Source organism: Saccopteryx leptura, chromosome 2 (genome assembly GCF_036850995.1).
Source record: "Saccopteryx leptura isolate mSacLep1 chromosome 2, mSacLep1_pri_phased_curated, whole genome shotgun sequence".
Taxonomy (NCBI): domain Eukaryota; kingdom Metazoa; phylum Chordata; class Mammalia; order Chiroptera; family Emballonuridae; genus Saccopteryx; species Saccopteryx leptura.
In genome coordinates this window covers 361,022,283-361,043,800 of record NC_089504.1, presented here as the reverse complement: position 1 = coordinate 361,043,800, position 21,518 = coordinate 361,022,283, and the positions used below count along the sequence as shown (strand labels likewise).

General features: G+C 52.4%; 1 protein-coding gene across 1 annotated transcript in view; it reads right to left on the bottom strand.

Moving 5' to 3' along the window:
- The window catches only part of SHISA6 (shisa family member 6), a 274,644-nt gene that overhangs the window by 239,759 nt on the left and 13,367 nt on the right, over nt 1-21,518 (bottom strand). The window contains exon 2 of the mRNA XM_066364895.1: nt 7,259-7,419. Coding sequence (XP_066220992.1) covers nt 7,259-7,419 — 161 coding nt within the window. The remainder of the gene's footprint in view (nt 1-7,258; nt 7,420-21,518) is intronic.

Sequence of the window (21,518 nt, the reverse complement as noted above, 5' to 3'; positions counted from 1 at the left end):
ATCTGAGTGCTCTGAGAAAAATAAAGAGAGGGGTAGACAGGAACAGGCGAGAAGGCCAGGAAAGGTAGTGCCGTCTGAGCACCGAATTTCGCAGCACAAACATCTGGTGCTGAAAAGTTTCTGGCCACCAAACGGAGGGGGGAGTTCCCCGCGGGAAGAGCAGGCGCAGCGTGAGGAGCTCAGGGGTTCGGGTTCTGACGGGAGACGCAGAAGGCAGCAGGTTGCCGTTAGGGACGCACTGAAGGGCCAGGCCGTGCAAGGCTGTGACACAGTGCCCCTCTGTCAGCTGTCCAGCCTTCACTCCTCGTCTCCACAAAGCTTGATGAGTCACATCCCTTGGCCGCCTTCGCGTGCCATTAAAGCGCGCCGCTTTGACAAGAGGCGGGATGACGGACCGCTCGTTCACGCAACTCACCGTGGTGGGTCGCTGGGGCATAAATATAATATTTATTTCCTCCGGCGGATGCTGCTCTCAATAATGGGAAGTTGGACATCAAAACTTCGGAGCCCCAACAAATGATGTCATCGCGACTGCCAGGACCAGACACCTCACTCTCCCCCGCACTGTGATTCAGTGCCAGGCCGGGTGAACGGGCTAAATGTCCTCTCCTCCCTCCCGTCTATGCACACCGAGCCAGCCCACTGCCAGCCTCCAAGATCCGGGGCCCAGGAGACCTGCTCCTCCAGAGGCAGGGTCCTTCCTGATGCCTGGCTCCCTGGGGCCCGCTAGTCAGTTCTGATCTTTCTCCTTGGGCCTGCTGCTGCTGCCCGGTGTCCCCATTCACAGCTGCAGACGGACCCCGCCCTCTGCCAGACCCGCTGCCTGCCCTGCAGATCTGTCCCTGCAGCCCGCGGACCCGGACCCAGACCCGGGGACCCAGACCCGCCTGCCTGCCCTGCAGATCTGTCCCTGCAGCCCGCGGACCCGGACCCGGGGACCCAGACCCACCGCCTGCCCTGCAGATCTGTCCCTGCAGCCCGCGGACCCGGACCCGGGGACCCAGACCCACCGCCTGCCCTGCAGATCTGTCCCTGCAGCCCGCGGACCCAGACCCGGGGACCCAGACCCGCCGGGCTCCGTCCTGGGCTTCATGGGGACCCAAGCCCCGCAGTCCTCACGATGTCTTCCTGACGGGCCCGGCTCCTTCCCAGTCAGCTCTGCTTCGCAAAGTCTGCCGCACAACAGACCCACGGGGGGAGCTTTTGAAAAACACCAAGGCCCAAGGTTCTCTCCAGTCAGATCCGACTCTCCGGGATGAGGGCCAGGTGTGCGCACCTCCAAACCATCTAGATGAGCTCAGTGCATGTCCAGGACTGAGCGCCGCTGGGCTGCAGGGATCTGCTTCCACTTTAACGTGCATACAAACGATCTAAAAGACCTTTTTAAAATGCAGATTCCGAGGCAGTGGGTGCGGGAAAGAGCCCACGATTCTGCATCCCTAACAGGCTCCGCTGGGGTGCTGTCACCGCCGGTCCCCCGGCCACATGCTGAGGAGCAGGGGTCCAGAGGCAGGCGGACATGAAAGCGGGCTTCACCAGTTTCCTGCATCCAAAGTAACTAACTGTCCATTGTGAAGCTCCCTGTAAAGTTGGAAAGGAACTTCTGGAAGAGATAGAATCGAGTCTGCACCAGGTCGGCAGAACCGATACCTAGTGTTTTGTTGAGTTGGGCGAACCGGTTGTTGAAATGGCACTTGGCATCGGGGTTTTCTCTAAGGGGGGCGCCTGGGCAGCCGCCCAGTGTGGAAATCACAAATTGACACCCCTCGCTCTTTTTGAATGTTCATCTGCACAACAGCGTCTTCTGAGCACCTGTAGTCACGTTCATTCTGTCCGCAGGTGAAAAAAATGGCAAGTGAGGATACCACTCAAGAAGCAATATGGAAAGATCTTAAATAAGTTTCACTGGGGTTTTTTGGTCAGGTATTATTTAATATTTTTCATTAATATTTTAAAACTCTTATAATCTAGTTTTGTGTACCGCTTTTATTGTTCTTACTTAAGTATTAAATGCATAAAATAATAAAATGCCTTTTGGTATATCAGTGGTTGGGTTTTTTTTTATATACTTAAAATGGTCATTAGGGCAGAGAGCCAGTTGTTCAATGATTTGAATCCCACCCCTGGATAGAATAAAAGGCTTTTACAGCTGGAGGAGGCATTCTCTGCTCATGTGGGCATAGGAGTTCCCATCTCGAAGAAACGTTACAGGATCCGCTCCCGGGAATAAAGTGGCCGGCACACCGTAGGCAGCTCCCCAGGCGATACCTGGGCCACTCGTGTCATCCTTGTTTTTATTATCATTGAGGCAGGACCCTCACTCCCATCCCCAAATCAAACAACCCTGTGCTTCCGATGCCCGAGACCCTGAGCGAGCTGCCCAGAGCCCCAGGAAGCATCACTTCCATCCTCGGAGGAGCGCCCGGGGCAGGGGCTGGGTCTCGGAGCTTTCGTTTCAGATACAGATCCGTGGACTCTGACGGGTCAAGGGACACCAAGACCTGGCTTGGTCTTTCTCATTTTTCATTCATTTGCCCCGAGGGGTGGATATCTGTCCAGAATCCAGTCCTGGCTAACATTGAGCGCTTGCAACACGTCGGGACCTGGTTTGGGTGCTCTCATTGGTTTAACTCTGTACGTCCTTTAAACAACTGTGGGTGGCAGGTACCACGAGCCCCCAGGGAAGACAAGGAGACTCCAAAGGGTAACGAAACTGGCCCGAGGCTGCATGCCCAGCAATGGTGAGGACCAGAAAGCCAACCGAGATCTATCTCAGCACCTAGGCTGTCCCAGTTCTCCTCAGACTTCCCTTGCTGAGTTCTTTAAAATGCAAGGTCCGTTCACTCTGCAGGTGGGAGGGAGCCTAGGTGTCCATCTCTCACGGCCGCCCCAGTGGTGCTGAGGGGGAAGGCCCCTGGACATCCTCTGAGTAGCCTAACTAGCCATCTGCCGTGATGCCCCCTGGTATTTCTGGAAATCCCTCCTTCAGATCTTCCTACAAGACTCTTGCCACCAAACTCCGACACTCAGCGGAGTGTCCATTTGATGAACCACTGTCAACAGCAACAATCACCGTCAGTCCCCTCTCTGACCACCCTGGGCGCAGTTCTGTTGACGTTCTGCTCAAATTGCCATCTTTTTGTGGCAAAGGATCCCAGTCAGCCGTTGGCCAAAGCAGTTCCGTCCCTTATAAAGCGGTCGATGTTGTAGGTTGTGGTGAAATGGCTTTTTAAAGGCAAGTGCTTTCTGGGCCAGGGAAGCGACTCCCACTTCTCAAAGCTAAGTGAAGAGATCCAGCCGAGAAACACAGAGAGGGGATTCCCCCGACACAGGGGAGAGGCACGTCACTGTAAGCCAGGGGTCCCCAAACTTTTTACACAGGGGGCCAGTTCACTGTCCCTCAGACCGTTGGAGGGCCGGACTATAAAAGAAACTGAACAAATCCCTATGCACACTGCACATATCGTATTTTAAAGTAAAAAAACAAAACGGGAACAAATACAATATTTAAAATAAAGAACAAGTAAATTTAAATCAACAAACTGATCAATATTTCAATGGGAACTATGGGCCTGTTTTTGGCTAATGAGATGGTCACTGTCCGGTTCCATATTTGTCACTGCTAGCCGTAACAAGTGATATGATGCACTTCCGGAGCCGTGATGCGTGCGTCCCGCATCACTGTACATAAGCGACGCCGTGCTTTGAAGACCGCCACATACAGTACTCTCACTGACCACCAATGAAAGAGGCGCCCCTTTGGAAGTGCGGCGGGGGCCGGATAAATGGCCTCAGGGGGCCGCATGCGGCCCGCCGGCCGTAGTTTGGGGGGACCCCTGCTGTAAGCGCTGTCTCTTCCTCCGATCACTGGAACAGAGGTGCAGATAGAAGCAAGAAGAAATGACAGCGCTTCCCGCCTCGGGAGAGGCACGCAGGGCAAGTCAAGCCTGGCTACTTAATCAGTCTTGACTCAGTGGCTGGAAACTACCTGCCTTCCGAGCGAGACAGAGAACCTCGGAGCAGACAGGGCGGAGGTCAGCTCCCCAGGAGGCGTGGGACGTCAGCGTGACCCGAAGTTCCAGCTCCGCAGACAAGGCTACTCCAAACCACGCCTCTTCGGGGAAACCGACACGCTCTACTCAACCACGGTCAGCATACCAAGGTCCGACTCAACGGTCACCAGCGATCGTACAAGTTGGTCGGCTCGGTGCCTCTGCGTCATTTCCGTAGCCCAGGGGTCGTCATACTTTGCTCCGTGTTCGAATCACCTGGAACGTTCCAAATGCCACCCCCTCCGTGCTCAGGCCAGACCCCTTTATCAATTAAATCACAACCTCTGGGTTTGGGGCGCAGGGTCCCCTAACTGTTCCAGTTCCCCAGGTGACTCCGGTGCGCAGCCCGGTCTGAGCACGGCCCGCACAGTCTCTGTGCCCTCGCTCACGAAATGAAGAAAGCCCTCTAGACCAGTGGTTCTTGCCCGTCTGTGTGCTCAAATCACCGTGGGGAGATCTTTTTAAATACTGATGCCTGCAGCAGCCCTGGACACTCTGGTTAATTTGTAGGGCCCAGGCTAGCATGTTTTTAAATTATTTTTATTTATGTATTTTTTATTTTTTTGTATTTTTCTGAAGTGAGAAGTGGGGGGGGGGGAGGCAGACAGACTCCGTCATTAAAGTCTCATTACCTAGGACATCTGTCCCCTGGACATTTTTCTGGCTCCCTTAGCCAAATGTCCTCTTCTGGGCAGAATGCTTCCCGTCCACGGTCACCTCCTTCCCTCTTCCTTTGGTTTTGCTGCTCCACTGAGGGGGAGAGATCTGAGCCCTGAGAGGGCCAGTCTGGCCAGGAGGTGTGGCTGTTTCCTTCCTTCCTTCCTTCCTTCCTTCCTTCCTTCCTTCCTTCCTTCCTTCCTTCCTCCCTCCCTCCCTCCCTCCCTCCCTCCCTCCCTCCCTCTAGAAGGTGATGCTCTGCCCATCTGGGGAGTTGCTCCATTGCAACCAGAGCCATTCTAGTGCCTGAGGTGGAGGTCATGGAGCCATCCTCAGCACCTGGGCCAACTTTGCTCCAATGGAGCCTTGGCTGCAGTAGGGGAAGAGAGAGAGAGAGAGATACAGGAGAGGGGGAAGGGTGGAGAAGCAGATGGGCACTTCTTCTGTGTGCCCTGGCCGGGAATCAAACCCAGGACTTCCACACGCCGGGCCGACACTCTACCGCTGAGCCAACCGGCCTGGGACCCAGGCTAGCATTTTGAACAGCTTACCAAGTGATTCCAAGGTATATCTGAGTAGATAACTACTTGCCCAAAGGTTTCTTTTTCTTAATCATTTTTGGCCAAGATTCTTTCTCTTGCTTACATTTTAAGCTTCTATTACATTAAGGCTAAAAAATGAATCTTCGGCTTTTTGCAAAGGTGGGTCTCTCGTCTTTACATTTAAGTCAGAGGGATCTTTACCTTGAAAAGGTCTATGAATCTCCTTAAATCCTATGCAAGATGTTGGATGAATGTGTATATCCATATATATGTATATTTTTTAAGGAAAATGTCCCTAGCTTCTATTGGATTCTCAAAAGATTTAATATTATTACCTCAAAGGCAACAATGTAGTTTCCGATTTCATAAATTTAACAAAAATGGCAACAGACGAAGACTTAACTGGGGGTGGGGGGGGCAAGCAGTGAACACAATACGGAGTCCAGAGACGTGTTGTAGAATAGGGCACCTGAAGCCTATATCATTATGTTAACTTGTGCCAACCCAATAAATTCAATTAAAAATAAATTAAATCCATCCTTAAAATTTTAAAATAAAGAAATTTCAAGAATGAATGGAAAATAAATATGTCCCAGCAGTGTATGCACCATAATTTGATTTTGCAACATACCAACTGCCACCTAGCTGTCGCATGTCATTATTGCAGGTTTAGTTCAGACTATCAGTTTGTTTCAACCACCCATCTGCAGGCCAAAGCCGGTCCACCAGAAATCTCATGCCAACCCAGAAGAGAGTTAACCATTTTGATGTTGTATGAGGATTACAGACCCAATGATCTTAAGTCAAATTCGCTTACGCTCGGGGTGATTTCTGCCTTAGCGGTCCCCAAAATAATCCTCCTATTTTTACAGGTCCCTAAGTGTAAAAAGGTTGAAACCCACTGGACTATATAGAGTCCATCCTTTGAAAAGCATGATGGATGTAAAGGTTTCAGACCCAAGTATCAGCACAGAAGCTGTGTTGGATACTGATGTTGGTACCAGCATATCTGATAAAGCTCATAATGAGAAGTGACGCCCCCAACTGACCTTGTAAGGAGACTTGTCCACTCAGCTACTCTGGACTCATGTCCCCCACTGGGTTAGGACATTAGAATTTTCTAGTCCTCACTATTGTTACCTTTATGGCTCAGTTTTTAATCTCGGTTTTCTTTCTCACAACCCTGTGTCCTTGGGGAAACTCCTAAACCAACCTGTTCCTCTGCTGAAATGGGGGTGACAGGGGTACTTTTAAGACAAGCTGTGAACAATAAGTAAGAAAACACATGTCAAATGCTCAGTATAACACTCAGCACAGAGCAAGATCCAGTAACGGTGAGGTGACATTATCGTCCCTACTGATGCTACACTGTTAACATCTGAGGGACCCTGCCCAGGTCACCCAGTTTCCTAGAGCTTCATGTATCGTTCCAGCCAACAAGGAAAATGAGCCCTGTTCCACTTCCTTCAGACGGTCACGGAGATGAGCACACAGACGACTGGAAGGCACACTCACATCACGTGGCAAGTCACCATCCATCCGGGGATCCCTAGAGCAGCAACGGGGTCACTCTACAATACAGACACAGCCCCTACCCCGGGAGTGCTCTCTGAGATGTTCACAGTGGAGAAATCTCTACAACAGACTGCAACAGTCCCTTGTCATATTCTTGTCACACAGCATCCTAGGCAGCCTACACCTTCGCCGACATGGGCAAGTGGGTGACAGTACTCCATCACATGTCCCCTAGCAGGTAAGAATCATGCCGGCCACTCACTAGACCACAGAGGCCCTAAACCAACAGCTCTTCTCCAGCCCAGACCCTCACCGAGGGCAGTCTTTCCCACGCCGGTTCCTCCCCCGCCCCTGAGACAGTCCCCAGCCTCCTTCGCAAGGCGGTCCACCCGCTAGAGAATCTCACAGCACGGTCTCCACAATCTGCCCCAAGGGAGGAGCAATAGCACCGACACCTTGCAACAGCCTCAGCAAAGAACAGCCTGCACTTACCTGGGGTCGGCTTGGCCGTGCGCACGGGGGTGTAGTGGTTTTTGGAGGATGATCTGACCGGCGTGTTCTCTTTGGGGGAGGTATCAATAGCTGAGATCGTTTCTCGTTCACAGTGTGCTATGGGGATTGGTCCCTGTTGTCTCAAGATGTCGGCCAGAGCCCTAAACGAGGAGAAGATACACACACGGTGAGATTCCCCGAGCAGGTGCGCAGGGCCACCAAGGGGCCAGGGGAGGGGATGGAGCCACAACCGTTCCGTTCACAGTCACAGCTTCCTCTGGGGCTGGTCTCAGCAGGAAGGCAGGGGACAGGGACAGCTTCCTCTAGGGCTGGTCTCAGCAGGAAGGCAGGGGACAGGGACAGCTTCCTCTAGGGCTGGTCTCAGCAGGAAGGCAGGGGACAGGGACAGCTTCCTCTAGGGCTGGTCTCAGCAGGAAGGCAGGGTACAGGGGCTAGACGCACTAGAACAGGGGTCCCCAAACTTTTTACACAGGGGGCCAGTTCTCTGTCCCTCAGACCGTTGGAGGGCCGGAGTATAAAAAAAAACTATGAACAAATCCCTATGCACACTGCACATATCTTATTTTTAAGTAAAAAAACAAAACGGGAACAAATACAATATTTAAAATAAAGAACAAGTAAATTTAAATCTACAAACTGACCAGTATTTCAATGGGAACTATGCTCCTCTCACTGACCACCAATGAAACAGGTGCCCCTTCCAGAAGTGCAGTGGGGGCCAGATAAATGGCCTCAGAGGGGCACATGTGGCCTGCAGGTTGTAGTTTGGGGACCCCTGCACTAGAATGCAGTGATGATAGCTTCCTCCTTTAATTGATTTCAATCAAAGGATTTGGGGCCCTTTCAAACCACTGGCTTCCCCAGATCCCCTCTGGATCCCGCCCCTGGGAAGATCCCGACAGCAGCTGGCCAGCAGACGGCCGCTGCCCTGCAGGGCTGCCTCTGTCGGCCTCACATTCAGCAGCAGGTTCCTAGTATCACAACAGCCACCTTCCCCATCAGAAATGACACACCCAGTTAGCATGTCCCCTATACTGGGCGACCCACAGAAGTACAACACGCGCCTCCCACCCTCAGAGAACGGTGTGATTTAGCAGCAGAGACAGGATGTACAGATGAGAAGATAACTATCGGAGCACGAGCTGGTGCCGACAGGGCCACAACTGTAGCCCGGAGGAGGGAGCACATACAAGCACAGGCAGGGAAGTACGAGGAGAAGGAGAGGTGCCCAGAGGGGCTGCTGTCGTTGCAGAGCCCCCCCCCCCCGAGTTCCTCCCCCCCACGCTCAAGACCCAGACCCCCTAGGGAGCACCTTGCATTCACGCGACACTCGGCCTCAACAACCGAACCGGCATCCACCGAGCGCCCGGCACGCATCATCAGTCCCTGCGGAGACAGAGGTGAACGGGACACACGTAACCCCCGCCACCGAAGGGCTCACAGTTTAGGGGGACATCGCTCCCCAGCCTGGCTCCACACAGGGCTTGCGCCGTGGGCGTGGCACAGGAGACACACCGTGCTGGTGGGAAACGGGGACCCGCAGGGATGCTCCGAAAAGGCGTCGATGAGTGCGGACAAGCCTCAAGAGACCACCATCAGGGTGCTGTCGCTCTCGGGCCAGCCCCCCGGGTCGGAGGGTGCTCCTGTCTCGCCGGAGCTGGCTGAGACCTCCTCCGTCCACTCGGGGTGTCCCTGAGGTGGGGGGCGAGACACCACGCCTCCAGACCGTCCCCCTGGCGTCATTCACCCGGGGCTTCCGCGCCCACACTCTGTCCCCTTGGGAAGGGACAGCCCCGGCAGGGTAACAGTGTTGGAGAGTGGTCTGTTCCCTTCCATTATGCTGCCTCTGACGGGCAGGACCTTCCTGGGAGACGTGAGAGCCTCACCCTGGCAATCTTACCCTTCGGTGGCACGGATATAGCAATTTCAGGGTTTCCTAACGCTTCCCCCTCGCTGGCTTCCTATTCTCCTGCAGCGCAGCGGCAATGCGGGAAGGAGCAGACGCGTGCCGCCGCCCCCCCCGAGCCCCGTCTGCCATGGTGGTGTCCCCCAGCCCTGCAACAGACCCCCGCCACTGCAGGAAAGGAAGGGCGGGCAGACCCTCGGACTGGGTCGGAGACCCGAGCTGCAGGGCCTAGAAATAAGAAAGAAGGACCACTTTGCCGGTCAAGAGATTTGAGTTCTAATCCCAGCTCTGCCTCTGGTGAGCTGGGAGCCTCGGGGCAGATGTGCTCATCTCTTAAAATTAAAATGTTACAGAGAACGGACAGACCGACAGCTGTCAGAGGGGAGGGGGGAGGAGGCTTAGTGACAAAGGTGAAGGACCGAAGCAACGGCATGGTGACTATCGGAAGGAAAGGGGGTGGGGCGGATGGTAGAAAGGGGAAGGAATCGTGATAGAAAGAGACTTGACTGGGGTGATGAACAACACACAATATAACATACAGATGATGTATTACAGAATTGTACACTTAAAACCTATATAATTTTATTAACCACTCTCACCTCAATAAAAAGTAAATAAAAATTAAAATGTAATCTTTTGGCCTTGGCCGGTGGCGCAGTGTATGGAGCATCAGCCCGGCATATGGACATCCAGGGTCTGATTCCTGATCAGGGCACATATGAGAAGCGGCCATCTGCTTCTCCATCCCTCCCTCTCCCCCTTCTCCCCCTCTTCCCCTCCCACAGCCAGTAGCTCCATGGGTGAGAGGATGGCCCCGGGTGCTGAGGATGGCTCCATTGAAGCGCATCAGCCTCAGGTGATAAAAATAGCTTGGTAATCTAGCATCGGCCTTAGATGGGGTTGCCGGATGGATCCCAGCCAGGGCGCATGTGGGAGTCTGCCTCACTATCTCTCCTCCTCTCACCTAAAAAAAAAAAAAAAAAAAAAAAAGTAATCTTTTTTCACCTCATTAGCAAAACAAGGGTTTACACTAGCATAAACTCTATAAGATGCCTTCTAATTTCAAAATGTGATGTTTTATTTTTTAAACTACACACATGTGCAAGCTACCTGGTTCTTTCATCCTCCTGTTTGTCAACATTACTTTCCCACCATGTTCATTCACATGGAAATAAAATAGTGAGCTATAAGCCGTAACGGAAATCCAGACCAATGGGATAGAATTGAGATCCCAGAAGTAAACCCATACCCCTATGGTCAAGAGCTTTTCAACGAGAATGCCAAGATCATCCGACGGGTAAAGACCAGTGTCTACAGAAAGTGAGGGTTGGACACCCGGATACCCACGTGCTAAAGAATGAAGCTGCACTTTTACTTCACACAATATGTAAAAATGAACCCAAAACAGATCACAGACCTAAATAGTAAGAGCTAAAACTTGGAACTCTTAGAAAACATGAAGGTAAATCTTTGTGCTATAAATTTGACAATGGTTTCTCAGATATGACGCCAAAAGCACAAACAACAAAAGAAAAAGAAAAAGATAAATTGGACGTTGTTAAAATTAAAACCTTTTCTGCATCGGAAGATACCATCAAGAGAATGAAAGATAACCCGGAGGACGGGAAAAGATATTTGAAAGGCATATTTCTGATAAGAGACATATCTAGAATATAGAAAGCCTCTTAAAATTCAATAACAAACAGCCCCATTTGGAAATGTACAAAGGGTATAAAGGACATTTCTCTCACGAAGGTGAACGTGAGGAGCAGCTCCACAGCATTGGTCTCGGGAGAACGGAAACGGAAACCACAACCAGGCAGCCGTCACGCCCACGGAAACAGCTACAACCAAATGTTGGCAAGAATGTAGCGGGACTAGAGCCTTTGTAAGCTGTGGTCTGGTGAAGAGTTTCCCGGTTCCTCAAAATGTGAAACATAGTTACCCCATGGCCTAGCAACTCGACTCCTAGGCACATTCCCAAGAGAAGAGAAAGCGTATGTCCAGCTTGACCGGGTGGTGGCGCAATGGATAGAGCATTTGCCTGGGATGCTGAGGACCCAGGTTTGAAACCCTAAGATGGCCGGGCTGAGAGCGGGGTTGCTGGCTTGAGCGTGGGATCATAGACATTATCTCATGGTCGCTGGCTTCAGCCCAAAGGTCACTGGCTTGAGCAAGGGGTCACTGCTCGGCTGGAGCCCCCCCAGTCAAGGCACGTATGAGAAATCAATCAATGAACAACTAAGGTGCCACAACTACAAGTTGATGCTTCTCATCCATCTCTCTTCCTGTCTGTCTGTCTGTCTGTCTGTCTCTCTCTCTTGCTATGTGCACTAAAAAGAGAAAGCTTTAGCAGGCTGCAGTCGGCCTGTCTCCTCCTGAAGATAGTGACTTGCGCTGGACCCTCCTCAGGTACCCAGTCGGCTAGGCGAGGCTGGGAAGCACAGCCAGAGCTGGGGGCGTGCTAGAGATGTCGTTCCTGAAGACACGGGCTCTCTGGGCATGGCGACCCTGGCCTGTGCGGTCCTAGGGGTGGCCAGGGTGGCTGCCCCAGCTCTGTGGGCTTCCCTGGCTCTGGAACTCCATCCTCCAAGACTCATTCTTTCCTGGTGCCCTCTGGCTAAGAGAAAGTGGTTGCAATTCCCAGGTAGTGTGTCCTTAGGAGTTATCCCCTCTGCCAGCCCCCCTCTCCTCTGCCAACCTCCCCACCCATCTGCCAGCCCCCTCCCCTCAGTCAGCCCCCCCTTGTCAACCCTCATCTGCCAGCCCCTCCCCTCTGCCAGTCCTCCCTGCCAGTCCCCCCTTGTCAACCCTCCTCTGCCAGCCCCCCTGCCAGCCCCCCTCTGCCAGCCCCCTCCCCCCAAGCCCCCCCTGCCAGTCCCCCTGCCAGCCCCCTCCCCTGTCAGCACCCCCTTGTCAACCCTCCTCTGCCAGCCCCCCTGCCAGCCCCCCTCTGCCAGCCCCCTCCCCTGTCAGCACCCCCTTGTCAACCCTCCTCTGCCAACCCCCCTGCCAGTCCCCCTGCCAGCCCCCTCCCCTCTGTCAGCACCCCCTTCTGCCAACCCCCCCTGTCAGCCCCCCTCTGCCAGCCCCCCCCAGGTCCTCAGCTCCACCCCCCTCCTTGTTCTCATTCCTCTCCATCTTCCATCCCCTTCTCTCCAGGGTGCTTGATAAATATTATTCTCATTCTGAAATGTGCGGTCCCAGTTTCACCTAATTAATTTGGATACGCCAGAGGAAATGGGTTAAGGCCTGAGCTACTTTCTAACCACAGGGGGAAAGAAATTGGCCACCGAGGAACAGGGAAGAGGATTCTGGAAGACAGCAGGTGGCAGCTCAGGCCTGAGAGGGGCGGAAGATCGGAAGGAGGGGCGGAGAGGGACAGGCAGTGACAAACAGGGAGAGGGAGAACAGAGGCAGAGACTGACACAGAGAGAAGAGAAAGGGGTGCAGAGAGGTGGGCAGAGATGGAGCCAACCAGGGGGAAAGTGGACGAATGAGCCAGAGACTCAGAGGCAGAGAGAGAAGTCAGGGGTACGGAGTGAAGGAGAGAGACAGACGAGGAGTCAGAGAGAGAGAAGTCAGGGGTACGGAGTGAAGGAGAGAGACAGACGAGGAGACAGAGAGAGAGAAGTCAGGGGTAGGGAGTGAAGGAGAGAGACAGACGAGGAGACAGAGAGAGAGGAGTCAGGGGTACAGGAGTGAAGGAGAGAGACAGACGAGAAGTCAGAGAGAGAGAGAAGTCAGGGGTAGGGAGTGAAGGAGAGAGACAGACGAGGAGACAGAGAGGGAGAGAAGTCAGGGGTACGGAGTGAAGGAGAGAGACAGACGAGAAGTCAGAGAGAGAGAGAAGTTAGGGGTAGGGAGTGAAGGAGAGAGACAGACGAGGAGACAGAGAGAGAGAAGTCAGGGGTAGGGAGTGAAGGAGAGAGACAGACGAGGAGTCAGAGAGAGAGAGAGAAGTCAGGGGTAGGGAGTGAAGGAGAGAGACAGACGAGAAGTCAGAGAGAGAGAAGTCAGGGGTAGGGAGTGAAGGAGAGAGACAGACGAGAAGTCAGAGAGAGAGAGAAGTCAGGGGTAGGGAGTGAAGGAGAGAGACGAGAAGTCAGAGAGAGAAGTCAGAGGTACAGAAGTGAAGGAGAGAGACAGACGAGGAGACAGAGAGGGAGAGAAGTCAGGGGTAGGGAGTGAAGGAGAGAGACAGACAAGAAGTCAGAGAGAGAGAGAAGTCAGGGGTAGGGAGTGAAGGAGAGAGATAGACGAGGAGACAGAGAGAGAGAAGTCAGGGGTACAGGAGTGAAGGAGAGAGACAGACGAGGAGTCAGAGAGAGAGAGAAGTCAGGGGTACAGGAGTGAAGGAGAGAGACAGACGAGGAGTCAGAGAGAGAGAGAAGTCAGGGGTATGGAGTGAAGGAGAGAGACAGACGAGGAGTCAGAGAGAGAGAGAAGTCAGGGGTACAGGAGTGAAGGAGAGAGACAGACGAGGAGTCAGAGAGAGAGAGAAGTCAGGGGTACGGAGTGAAGGAGAGAGACAGACTCAGAGGCAGAGAGAGAAGTCAGGGGTAGGGAGTGAAGGAGAGAGACAGACGAGGAGTCAGAGAGAGAGAAGTCAGGGGTACGGAGTGAGGGAGAGAGACAGACTCAGAGGCAGAGAGAGAAGTCAGGGGTAGGGAGTGAAGGAGAGAGACAGACGAGGAGTCAGAGAGAGAGAAGTCAGGGGTACGGAGTGAGGGAGAGAGACAGACTCAGAGGCAGAGAGAGAAGTCAGGGGTAGGGAGTGAAGGAGAGAGACAGACGAGGAGACAGAGAGAGAAGTCAGGGGTACAGGAGTGGAGAGAGACGAGGAGACAGAGAGAGAGAAGTCAGGGGTAGGGAGTGAAGGAGAGAGACAGACGAGAAGTCAGAGAGAGAGAGAGAAGTCAGGGGTAGGGAGTGAAGGAGAGAGACAGACGAGGAGACAGGGAGAGAAGTCAGGGGTAGGGAGTGAAGGAGAGAGACGAGAAGTCAGAGAGAGAGAGAAGTCAGGGGTAGGGAGTGAAGGAGAGAGACAGACGAGAAGTCAGAGAGAGAGAAGTCAGGGGTACAGGAGTGAGGAGAGAGACAGACGAGGAGTCAGAGAGAGAGAAGTCAAGGGTTCAGGAGTGAAGGAGAGAGACAGACGAGGAGTCAGAGAGAGAGAAGTCAGGGGTACAGGAGTGGAGAGAGACGAGGAGACAGAGAGAGAGAAGTCAGGGGTACAGAGTGAAGGAGAGAGACAGACTCAGAGGCAGAGAGAGAAGTCAGGGGTAGGGAGTGGAGAGAGACTCAGAGGCAGAGAGAGAGAGAAGTCAGGGGTAGGGAGTGAAGGAGAGACACAGACTCAGAGGCAGAGAGAGAAGTCAGGGCAGAATCAGAGAGACGAGGCACGCAGGCAGAAGAAGTGAGGAAGAAAAGGAGGACGTTGAGGAGAAACGTCGAGAAGGACAGCATTTCAGAAGGCGAGAGACATGCGGAAGACAGGAGAATCAGAGAGAGAGAGAGAGAGAGAGAGGCGGAGATGGGCGAGGAGTGAGGCGGTCCCACCCCACCGGCCCGCCCACGCTGACTACAGACAGGTCCAGCTGAAGAATTTGGAGAGTCTTCCTCACTGTCCTGCTTGTTCCAGTCTCCCCTCCCCCCCCCCCACCGCCCCCAGGGCCACTTTTGCCGCAATGTCTGGACACATCAAACAACAAGAAAACGCCTTCTGCCTAAATTATCTCGGTAGTTGCCTTGGTTCTCTGCTAGCACATGGGTTCCTCGGCTGGCAGGCAGGCAGGTCCTCATTGAAAACAATAAGGCCAAAAATCATGTCTCCTTCTTCGGCTTATTATAGAGATGAAGTCAGTTCATGTCCGTAGAGCACTTAGACCAGAACAGGCCACCCGGCTGGCAGGCAGGTTTGGTGGCAGGCAGGGCAGAGTGAAAGAACTGGGCAGCAATCCTGAGCAGGGAAAAGAGGCGTTTGATGCCCGGGGCCAGGAAACTTGAGCGCTCTTCAGCACACATGTATACAAACCGTCGGCGTCTGGACAGGACCGTGCGTTTGGATAATATTCTGATTCTGAAAGTGTTCAGCTGCCTATCCAGTGTGATGTCCGCATCAACCTCCCGTGGCCTCTGTAGCTCGTGTTACCCGCATCTTTCACAAGAAACTGAGGTTCAGACTAACCCCAGGGCTAGGCCATGATGGGACAGGGACTGGAACCCAGCTTGTGACTTGAGTCCGGGTGGCCTTCTGCTCCCTGGAACTGCCTCTTACACACACGTCACTTTCTCGTCAAGCCGAGGAGATTGAACACCTCCTCCTGGTCTTTCCCGCTGGGTCTGCTAATTTAGCAAATGCCAGTTCACACGTGGGCATGGTGAAACAATTAGCCAGTGAGTGAGTGACTCAGGCCAAGACTCATTATTCATTTGCCTAGAATGCTGGTTAATGTCAGTGGTCCCAAGGAAATGAAAATGGGTTTGACTTTTGTAAGCGTTGAGTTATCTGGACACCAGGGACCAGGCCCAATCAACAGCTTGATGTGCTGCCACCTGCATTCAAGACAGGAGATCTTTCTTAAAATAGCAAACGATTCCCCTGAACCAGAGGAAAATGAACAAAACCTCGTTCATAACTTTGCTTCACAGCCTTGCCGGCTTAGGAAATTATAGGCTATCAGTGATGAAGCAAGTACTCTTGTGTCAGAAACGGCGTTCAACTCTGACTTGCACGTTATGTAACTCTCTAAACAACCTTACATGCCAGGTATCACTTTTACTGCTGAGAAAAACTAAGGTTTGGAGAGATTTGTCATCTTTCCCAAAGTCACACAACTAGGAAATGGTAAATCCAAATACTGTAGGTCGGTTCAACTACAGAGGCTGGCTTTGTATCATTGAATTATCCATCCATCCATCCATCCATCCATCTATCATGCTAATCCTCTATCACTTAATCACATTTGTTTTTTTCAACTCCTGTGTCTTTGCCATGGCCTCCGAACACAAGGTTTTAGTGTTCCCTCTCTAGTGGAGAAATCTACCCAGACAGAACTCCTCCACCTTGCCCGGCTCGCTTCACTTTAGGGAGTCATCGACAGCAACGGCCCCGAAAGTTTCTGCATTGTTTTACTAGGCAACCTTTTCATCTAATGAAATTCCGGATAGAACACAGAACGCCAATATACTTCACTAGGACCCTGGCTCTGCCGAGCCCAGAGTGAGGAGTCCTGCTCTTCCAAGCTCTGGGCTGTCTCCACCTGGTCGTCCCCGAGCTTCACGGAGCTTCCAAGTTTAAAAACAAAGGTAGCAGAAGCATGCTAGATGAAAAAAGACCTTGGGAATTTTTTTGTCACAATTTTTACTCAAGGAACAAATGGTAAAAATTTAAGTCCCTCCAAATTAAGTAAGGAACCCGGGGATCCTTTAGTTCATCCGGTAATTTTTAAAGTTTATTTTACCTGAACTACTATGCATTTCGTATGGATCACACGACCACCATCACTGCTCACTCAAGAGGAATAAGTGAGAAGCAGCCTTCGACCTTTGCCACGTCTCTGGATTTCTGAGTCATTTAAAAAGCACGGGAGGGAGAAAAAGCAGCTTGGGTCGTATTCGCTAAGTATTCCTATGCCGAGAGCAAGCAGGCTGGTTGGTGTGGAGCACTGGTCATGAGCTTCCTCTCTTTCGGGAGTAGGGAACAGTTTAGGCCGCTGGACGGGTATGAGAGAAGGCCGAGGAGAGGGACGATTCCATGAATAAAGCCATTCTGGTTGATGTTCTTATTCCTAAGGACTAATGAGAATACTCATGTTTTTGAAGAATTCTCTAAAAGCATTCCTGCCTAATTAAGCTGAGTACACTGAAGATAATTTTTTTTTAAAAGAATGCACAGTTTTTCCCTGAGTGGGCCATCAGTCTAATTTTTAGTTCTTTTCACAGAGAAAACTAAGGAAAATGCTGACGATTTAAGAAATAAACCTATTCCTATGGAAAAAAAAAAACTGCAGGACAAACCATGGGAAGGTTTAATTTCCTTTTTTCTTTTTCTTTTTGGTTTTTTTTTTTTTTTTTTTTGGTTGTTTTGTTTTGTTTTTTAGTGAGAGATAGAGACAGAGAGTGAGACAGAGAGAGGGACACATTGGGACAGACAGACAGGAAGGGAGAGAGATGGGAAACATCAATTCTTCGTTGTGGCTCCTTAGTTGTTCATTGATTGCTTTTTCATATATGCCTTGCCTGGGGGGCTACAGCAGAGCCAGTGACCCCTTGCTCAAGCCAGCAACCTTGGGCTCAATTCAGCGACCATGAGGTCATGTCTAGGATCCCGTGCTCAAGCCAGCAACCTCGGGTTTCGAACCTGGGTCCTCCACATGGCAGTCCAATGCTCCATCCACTGTGCCACCGCCTGGTCTGGCAAGGTTTAGTTTTCTTTAAGTCAATCTCTGAGAACTACTTCTTTTGGATTTCTCCTAAAAAGTAGAGTGCAGATGTCGTATTCCAGTTTCACGTTTTGGTTACGTGAGTCCCAGCTAACTGAGTCATCACTCGACGCGGACACAGGGAACAGCCCGTGTCCTCTCTAACCTCGTCCTCAAACTTCTCCACTGGGCAGCCGGGGCGCCGGCCTTCTCTCAAATACGCACTCCGGGCCGGGGAAGTGAACATACTTTTCCATGCACGCGGTGTGAGGAGAATGGCTTCATTTAGTTCCCCTTATTCCCGGTTCTCCCGCCGTCCACTTGGGAAAACACAGCTGCCGGCTTTGTGTGTGCACAGACATCCCTCTCCTCATACAGAGAGGCTGGGACGGGACGTGGCGTGCTCTCCTTTGTTGTGGTAACAATGTCTGTGCATCTGCACCGAGCCCTTCTGCAGGTCTGAGTTGTCCCCGGCCCAACTGGGGTTCATCACAACGGACAGACAGACAGACACACAGCGCAGGACTCAGCCAGAGGAGGGCTCAGCCCGCTGGCTTTGTTTCTCCTACCAGGCAGGGCGAGGCACTCCACCCTCACGGGCGGCCATCCTAGGACTGTCCTGTCGCTCTGCTTGCTCCATGGCGGAGAGTGGACGTGGTCCCCCCCCGGGGCCCCACTCAACCCCGATAGCACCCCCCCTACCCGCACCACTCCTTGCCAATTCACCCATCCTATGAAAATTCACCCAGGCCCGGGAAATTCAGTCGCATAAACGACCTGCCCAGATTTTCCGGCAATACTGGGATCATCTCTGTCTGAGAACAAGTTAAAGATCTGACTGGGTCATAGACCTTTCCGCTTGGAACTGGAAGAAACAAAAACGCAACTGAGATTGATTAGAGCACTTGGGCGGCCAGGTAGGTGATAGGTGAGCTCACAGCAGCACCTGCTGCTGCCGCCGCTGTCGCTGTTGGTCGGTATCATCTTCCTGACTCGCTCTGGACACAGACCTACATCGACAGGGTGGGGGTGGGGGTCGCAAAATGAAGGCGGGATAGCTGAGAAGCGAGACATGAGGATTCTGCAGCCAGAGTGCCCGGGTCAGAATGCCAGCCACTTGGTATACAATATTCACGATCGCGAGCTAGCTACTTCAGTACCCCACACTTCTGTCTCCTCATTGAAAACAATAAGGCCAAAAATAATGTCTCCTTCTTCGGCTTATCATAGAGATGAAGTCAGTTCCTGTCCGTAGAGCACTTAGACCAGACCATGCCACCCGGCAAGCACTACGTAAGTATCCGATGAAGAAACCCACCCGAATCCAGTCTCCCGGGGTCTCCGCAGGCTCAGCCCAAGGAGCACAGCAGAAGTAGGCGCAGCAGAGGGGAGTCATGGGGGACTGACTCAGCAATGCCAGATGGAAAAGCTCTTGGGGTGGAGAGTGAGCCACAGGGCATGGCTGGGGCTCCGGGTCAGCCTGGAAGGGGCCGCCCACATCCCATACTGTCCGCCCACATCCCATACTGTCCGCCCACATCCCATACTGTCCGCTCAGGCCTCCGGACAGGAATGCATCTGGCCACACAGCAGTTCTTACTGAACTTTGACCTTGGGCACTGTGAGCCAAGCACAAGGAGGGTGTCTCTTCGCTCCCTTCTGCAAGGCCACCACAAGCTCTTCTTCCAACAGTGTGCAAGGCTGCTCCCAGGTAAATCCACTGAGAAGCAAAGGGACTCCCGGCCTCAGCAACACAACATCGGGATTTCACTGGGGCCTAAGAGAGTAAATGGGGGAGACTGGCCAGCGCCCCATTTTCTGCCAAGATCCAGTGATTTTATCTCTTCGTTCTTCCTACCTCCCTTTTTCTTTCTTTTCTTTCTTCCTTGTCCCTTCCTTCCTTCCCTCTTTCCTTCTTTCCCTCCCTTCCTTCCTCCCTTCCTTTCTCAAAAAAAAAAAAAAGATAAACACCATTGTAGTTTCCAAGCTGAAATATGTTCACGTCAGTGCAGCCATCGGAAGGGTGGGGTGTATGGAAAAAGACCACCCCAAATCCTTTTAAATTAATTAAGTCATTTGTTCATTTAACCATATTTACTGAGCACCTACTTTGTGTCAGGCATTGCCCTAGTCTCTACAACACGGACGTGAACAAAACAGGCCAACACACCTGTCCTCTCAGCATCATGGAGGAGGAGATGGACTGGTTGATACCTATGGCTGGAGACTGACCAATTTCCTCCTCCCTCACCCCCCCCCAAAATAATCTTCAGATGTTTATATTTTATTTGAATGACTGTGACCCACATGTTTGCTCCTGGTGACATCACTTGGGGTTTCGCTATAACATTATAACCTCATTTCTATACGGCCAATCTTTGCACAGGCACGAAGCCTTAAAGCCATGTCTCCTGAGACGCAGACTTGTAGCTAGAGATGTCTGTCCAGGAGAAAGGAAGACGGGAGGGGGCTGTGCCTGCCGTTCCGAGACACGTGTGGTTGTCTTACAGGAGAAAGGATACCTTCTCCCTGGGCGGCTCCACTGGGCAGACTTCATGCCAGCAATGTCAGGGTGGTCCTGCTCCCCTGGGAGAACTCACTGGGGAGCCCTGTAAGGGCAGGTTGGACTGCAACGAACGAGGTTCAGGGAAGCCCCAGCTCTAGACGCACGTGCGTGAGGGGAGGGGACTCCGGCGGCCAGAAGGCGGGGCACTGAAACCCCGCAAGTCCCTTCCAATCACGTGGGTCTGAATAGCCTTCTTACGACTGACTGTGCGAAGAAGACACACCTCCTCCCACATCCCAGGGCTGCTGCATAGGACAGTACAGGTGTTCAGACGCGGACTCCCCCCCCCCCCCGGGGTGAACTGAGATCAGAACGGGCCAGGTAAGAACAGGCCTCCACACCGTGAGAGTCCCCATCTCTGGCCGTGCTAACAGACTAAGGCGGGGCCAAAGGTCCTGCCAAAGGACCTGCGGGGCGGACAGAACAGGAAGGAAACTCAGATTAGCCTCCTATCTCAGCTCCCAGAGAATGCTCTGAGGAAAGGAAAGAGGGAAGTCGACTCCAAAACTGAGAAGGGGGGCTTTGCTAGGTGTCCCTCAAGGCAAAGGGAGAGAGGTCGAAGTCCTCTCCGTAAGGGACCCGGGCGCCCTATGAACACACCCCGTCATGGCCGACAGCAGGTATGATGCCGTGTTCTCAGCACGCACACTGGTGTTGGGGACGCATTGAGAGCAACCTGCTCAGACGGCGGAGGGAATCATGCTAAGTCTGCCCCCGTCCCCCCCCCCCTCGCTCCTAACCTCTCCTGTGCAGGTGGCCATCACAGGGCCAGAGAGAAAGAGTGAGGCGGGTCCTCATTTGGGGGCTGTCGCCTAATCTGTATCAGAATTCTCAGCCCCGAAAAGGAGGTAGCCTTAGGTTCTAAAAACTCAGAGAAACACCAAAGGAAAAAACCGCGAGAAAGCTGGGAATCATTAGCGGGAGCCCTCGGAGGAGTTTAAAAAGGGAATTTGAAGCAGCCTGTATGGTCAAGCGTCACAAATTCAACAACAACCAAAAAAATGGGGACAAGCTAATCCCAATCAATGAGACAGACAGGGAAATTATAAAACACTTTAAAGAAAATGCATTTTTACTGCTTTCTGAGCCATTGCCAGATTACAAACCAGGGAAGAAAAAGAAAGAAAGAAAAAAGAAGAAAAAGCCCTGATCTTCGGAGAGCTACTTTATTAAATAGCTAGGAATGCTTTGCAATTAGCAGGCCAATCGTCGGTGGAGGAGCCGGCCCGGAAACAACCTGTCCCGTCTGCACCGGCGCACGTGGCCCGCACGGTGTCGGCCGTCTTGTCAGAGCGATGAATCCGTGCATCGCAGCTTTTTATCAGAGAGAGGAAAAGAAAA